This window comes from Cydia strobilella, chromosome 14 (genome assembly GCF_947568885.1).
Source record: "Cydia strobilella chromosome 14, ilCydStro3.1, whole genome shotgun sequence".
NCBI lineage: Eukaryota > Metazoa > Arthropoda > Insecta > Lepidoptera > Tortricidae > Cydia > Cydia strobilella.
Window position 1 is genome coordinate 16,075,533 of NC_086054.1, and position 5,677 is coordinate 16,081,209.

At 40.9% G+C, this 5,677-nt stretch overlaps 1 protein-coding gene across 1 annotated transcript; it reads left to right on the top strand.

Moving 5' to 3' along the window:
• The first annotated feature begins 3,416 nt into the window (after positions 1–3,416).
• On the top strand, positions 3,417–4,504 carry LOC134747489 (uncharacterized). Its single transcript, XM_063682109.1, has one exon. It carries the CDS (start codon positions 3,448–3,450, stop codon positions 4,375–4,377), a length of 930 nt encoding a protein of 309 aa, XP_063538179.1. The 5' UTR covers positions 3,417–3,447; the 3' UTR covers positions 4,378–4,504.
• Positions 4,505–5,677: the final 1,173 nt, after the last annotated feature.

Genomic DNA, 5,677 nt, shown 5'->3' on the forward strand with positions numbered 1-5,677 from the left:
AACCTAGAAAAAATATTTCAAAGATTACGCGAATCTAATTTCAAAATTCAAATGGATAAGTCTGAGTTCATGAAACAGGAAACCCCTTATCTAGGACACATAATTACCCCCAACGGCGTTAAACCTAACCCTGATAAAATCTCAGCAATTGAAAAATACCCCTTACCACAAACAACGAAACAAATTAAACAGTTTCTAGGCTTGCTTGGCTATTATAGGAAATTTATACCAGATTTCGCTCGCATAACGAAACCCTTGACGCAGTGCTTGAAGAAAGGTGAAGGTATAACTATTAATCAAGAATACGTAGAATGCTTTGAAAAATGTAAAACTTTGCTCATGAATGACCCTATTTTGATATATCCTGATTTTTCAAAGGAATTTATTCTTAGAAGTGACGCTTCTAACGTTGCTATTGGCGCCGTACTGTCCCAAGGACCTTTAGGTTCGGATAAACCTATTTCATATGCATCACGCACACTAAACAGTAGCGAACAAAACTACAGCACAATCGAACGGGAATTGTTAGCAATCGTATATGCAACCCGCTATTTTCGCCCTTATTTATTTGGCCGTAAGTTCAAAATAGTAACAGACCACAAACCTTTGCAATGGATGATGAATCTCAAAGAACCAAATGCAAGAATAACCCGATGGAGTCTGCAACTCTCAGAGTATGATTTCACAGTAATATACAAAAAAGGCAAATCAAATACAAACGCGGACGCCTTATCACGTATAGAACCAGGGGCACCCCAATACCAGCTTCTCCCTCTGGACCGCATCCAGCGAAGAGCGACTCGAATTGTCGACTGCCAGCGTACTTCGGAACGGCTTGACTCCTTGGCGCTGCGTAGAGATGTGGCCTCGCTCTGCATTTTCTATCGCGTGTATAACGGGGAGTGCTCCGAGGAATTGTTCGGATTAATCCCTGCAGCTTCTTTTCGCCATCGCCCTACGCGAAAACATTACCATCCTCACCACTTAGATGGTTGGCAGTCCTCAACTGTGCGTTTCTCTAGAAACTTCCTGCCTCGCACAGCTAAACTGTGGAATGAACTGTCGCCTGCGGTATTTCCGGACCGATATGACCTTCAAACCTTCAAGAAAAGAGCGTATTCCCATCTTAAAGGCCGGCAACGCACTTACAATCCCTCTGGTGTTGCGGGTGTCCATGGGCGGCGGTAATCGCTTTCCATCAGGTGATCCGTCTGCTCGTTTGCCTCCTATTTCATAAAAAAAAAAAAAAAAAAGAAATACATAACGAAGTTAGCTCCATAATAGCAAATTCACCCGAAATACCTAATATCCACGAATTAGAGAGCGGACCGACCGAAACAAACCACACTAGTGACGAGAGTCCCATCTTAGAAATTCCAATTTCCGATGAGCCACTAAATAAGTTTACTAGGCAAATAGTTATCCGCATTCTCGATCGTAAATCACGTATATCTGATACTGTAACAAAACCATTCGAGACACATTTAAGAACATATATTGAGGTCTACGAAGGAAATTTGGAACAGGAATTAGTCAACTTAATTACTAAGCATGTTAATCCTAAATACCGCACCGCAATATTAGTTCAACCTATAGAAAAAATGTATTCTATAGTTCCTATAATTCAAAAAACTTTTCAAAATTCATCCATGAAATTAATATTAGTAAAATCAGAAATAGAAAACATCAACGGTTACGAAAGACAACAAGAAAAAATTCGGAATTACCACGAAGGCAAAACAAACCACCGTGGTATAAATGAATCATACTTAGCATTGTCACATAAATATTTCTGGCCAAAAATGCGCGACAGCATTTCCAAGTACATAAATGAGTGTATTGTTTGCGGACAAGCAAAATACGAACGTAATCCAACTCATCCACAATTCCAGGTAGTGCCGCCTGCAAGTAAACCTTTCGAAATCATACATGCTGACACTTTGACCGTTGAAAATACTAAATACTTGACAATAATAGACTCTTTTACTAAATATGCGCAGGCATATCGATTACCAGACGGTACAGCACTTAGTATAGTGAAAGCTCTATTAAACTATTGTACGCATCATGGGTTACCTTTAACCTTGATAACGGACCAAGGCACCGAGTTCTCAAACCAATTATTAGCCGAATTTGTAAGAGTTCACAAAGTAAACCACCATAAAATCGCAGCAAACGCACCAAACGAGAATGGATTATTAGAAAGATTCCACTCAACTATCCTAGAACATTTAAGGATACTTAAATTGAAAAATCGGGACCAACATTCTAAACATTTAATTCCTTACGCTTTGTTAGCATACAACAGTTCAATACATAGTTTAACAAAATGTAGGCCCTTTGATTTAATTACTGGACATTTTGACCCACGAGACCCGATCGACATAGACACAACGGAACTATTAATACAAAACTACATAAACGAGCATCGAAATAAAATGAAAACTGTATACGATCTTGTACATAATACTTCTTTGACCCAGCGAGAATCTAACATGGAGAGAATAAATAGAAATAGAGACCCGACAATTGACTATTCCCCCGACCAAGAGATATATATACGGAACCCTACAGCAGACAGACAAAAGCTAGCTCCTAGATACACGCACGACAAGGTCACAGAAAACTTACCTGTTCATATATACACTTCAAAAAAACGAGGCCCCGTCCCAAAGTCCCGACTTAAAAAAGTTAGTAAATCTCAATTGTTACAGGCCCCTACTACTGACGTGGACCTGCATCAACCTGGCCCTAGCTCAAGAGATCCGACTTGAAAGCTATGAAAATGGACCCGGACTCGTACCATTTAAAATGGGACCCACCAAAGTTGTATCTCATTTTCACACATTTTTACAAAGTATCGACATTGACAACCTCCAAAACAACATTGACCTAATCAGAGCCCAACTTACTAATGCAAGTAATTCTTTAACAAACAATTCCTTTAATTTCTTTAAATTTCATATAAAATATTTGTATTCTAAGCTTGAAAAGGCTTCGGCGCAGTTGAGTACTTTTTCTAGCAAAAGGGTACGTCGAGGGCTCATAAATCCACTAGGTTCAGTCATAAAGAGTATAAGCGGTAACTTAGATTATAATGATGCCATAAAGTATGATCACGCCATTAAAATGCTCAGAAATAATGAAGGTAAAATATCCAAAACAGTTAATGAGCACATAAGCTTATGTAAAAATTGGATTTCGAACAAAACAAAATTTTATCTACATTGTCTAGCAATCAGCGAACTTTAAATAATGGACTATTGAACTTGAAAAAACAGCACCATTCAATCATTAGAATATGCACACTTAACGCAATTGTTCAGCATTATTAATGAAAACGTCAATGACTTGTATTTAGAATTATTACGCATAGAAAATATATTAGCTTTTAGTAGACTAAGTAACGTGCACCACTCGATTTTAAGCGTTAATGCACTTAAACAAATGATTAAAACATTACACGAAATCTATGGAAAGGATCAAATTTTAGATTTAGATATAAGGGAATATTATAATTTTATTAATATAGGTTCTTATTTTTCTAAGAATAACTTAGTAGTTGTCCTAAAGGTACCAATTACTTACCAAGGCTCATTCGATTTGTACAAGTTATGTCCTTTACCAAATAAAAACGGGCGAATCCTTATCCCTCCATATCCTTTCATAGCAACCAACTCTGTAGAATATGTGTACACGGAGGCAGAATGCCCCAAATCTGGCGACTGGTACATCTGCGAACAAAAACTCAGCCATCAAATACGCACTGACCAAGACTGTATCCAGAAACTCATTCACTCTCAGGAGATAGATGAAACGTGTGTAACCACGCCTATCTCTCTGACAAAGGAGGCTCTGCTAGAGCTGGACGATCAACATTACGCCATAACTTTCCCGCTTCCCACCAAAATTAAAACCAGCTGCCAACAGGAACAACATATTATATTAAAAGGAAGCTACGTCGCGACCATACCACAACATTGCTCTATAAGGTCTCCACATTTCACAATAATAAATATAAACAACAAGATTCGCGGCCAACCACTGAAAATAATGTCAATACCACTGGAAAGTAAACACGAAAATTCAAACGCTATCCTGAAAATGAGCTCCATCAACTTAAAGAACCTCGAGGCTATTGAACAAAAGCTGTCCATGGAGAAACCGATCGAAATTAACGAAGTCTTATCCCCAAGTTTCTACCATACTACAATACCCTTATACCTTATCATACTACTCGGAGCAAGCGCAACAGCCTTTATAGTATATCGGAGATATCGAGCTACCACAAAAATTAACATAAATAAACCAGAAGAATTAGAGCTACAGAAAGCCGCAACATTCGCAGTAAACCTAGCAAATAGTTGCTCTACTTAGAGGGGAGGTGTTACGCACGCACCTCGCACACTGCACCACGGCACGGCTACGTCATCGATATACGTCACAGCGTCGCGTCACCTGCACTGCATCACGCCTGCGTATGCGCCCACGTCAGCACGTTACGTTGCAGCCACCCCGCGGCCGCGCCGCGGATCATCGATATTGGGCAATCGTCCCAACCGTGTTAATAAAACGGAAGTGCAAGCTCACTCCGGGCCTTTTTGACACCTAACATCGGGTCTTAGGACAACTCGTTAGATTAAGATATAAATGTAATCTTTTAATTAAATCTCTTGCATTCTAAGTACGCACTTGTAATTTATCTCCTCCACTGCTGCCTCCCTATATAATTTACGAGATAAATGTGTGTAAATTATTGTGATAACTGTTTTATTTTACTATTTTTTTTGTTTTTTTTTGATATTTTGTGCATAGTTATAAGCCAATCAATGTTTATTATTAAGAATCAATGTCCCTATAATAAAAACTACCTATTCCCTAACTTTGTAAAATAGCGTAAGCTGATTGGCCAATAAATGAAAACTGACTCTGCACAACTCACCCACGTGACATAGTGGGCGGGGCACGGTGCGCAACCATTTAAATATGGCCGCCCAACCGAGCCTCGTCTCTCATTCCGGCTACGGCAGCGGTCGAGTGAGGTCGTGCTCACAGTGCGCTCTTGCTTGATTGTTGTCATAGCTTGGTGATCTCTCAGACTTGCTCTGTCTCGCTCGCTCTCTGCTCCCCCTCGTGGTAATTTATCGCAAATTATCACAAGGACAGCCCCGGGTGTGTTAGCTCAGACTTTCTTAAGTCCCCAGTTGACCCGTGTGTCTCAGCCCCTCTGGAAATCCACGCTCGTAGTGGTCGCTCAGTGTTAAAACTGAGTGGGCTTGACGCCGATAGGCCGATACCCGTTAGTTAAGACTTTCTTAAGTCAGACCCGCGTGTCTCTGCCCGTTGAAAAGACCACGCTCGCAGTGGCCGTTTGTGGTGGATACTATAACAGTGCCAAACGAAGCCACGAACGGGGTGGATACCACCACGAAGCCCAATAACCTCAACCCAGTCCGATTCTCTCCCCTCGTGTAGGCACACATTTAGTGGACTGACACGGCGGACAAGTGCGTACCAACCCGACAACGACCCTAGACTCACATTCACAGCCCGGTACCCTAGTAGGCCTAGTTTGTAAGTACGTGCGGCGACCACATTAGGATGGAGGTGACAGCCGAGATTGCGGCGTTGCGGGAGCAAATGGAGGAGCTACGGGCCAGTCACGACCGCCAGTCGG

Excerpts from the sequence above, each read along its gene's own strand:
- LOC134747489 (XM_063682109.1), top strand. The coding sequence starts at position 3,448 with ATGATTAAAACATTACACGAAATCTATGGAAAGGATCAAATTTTAGAT.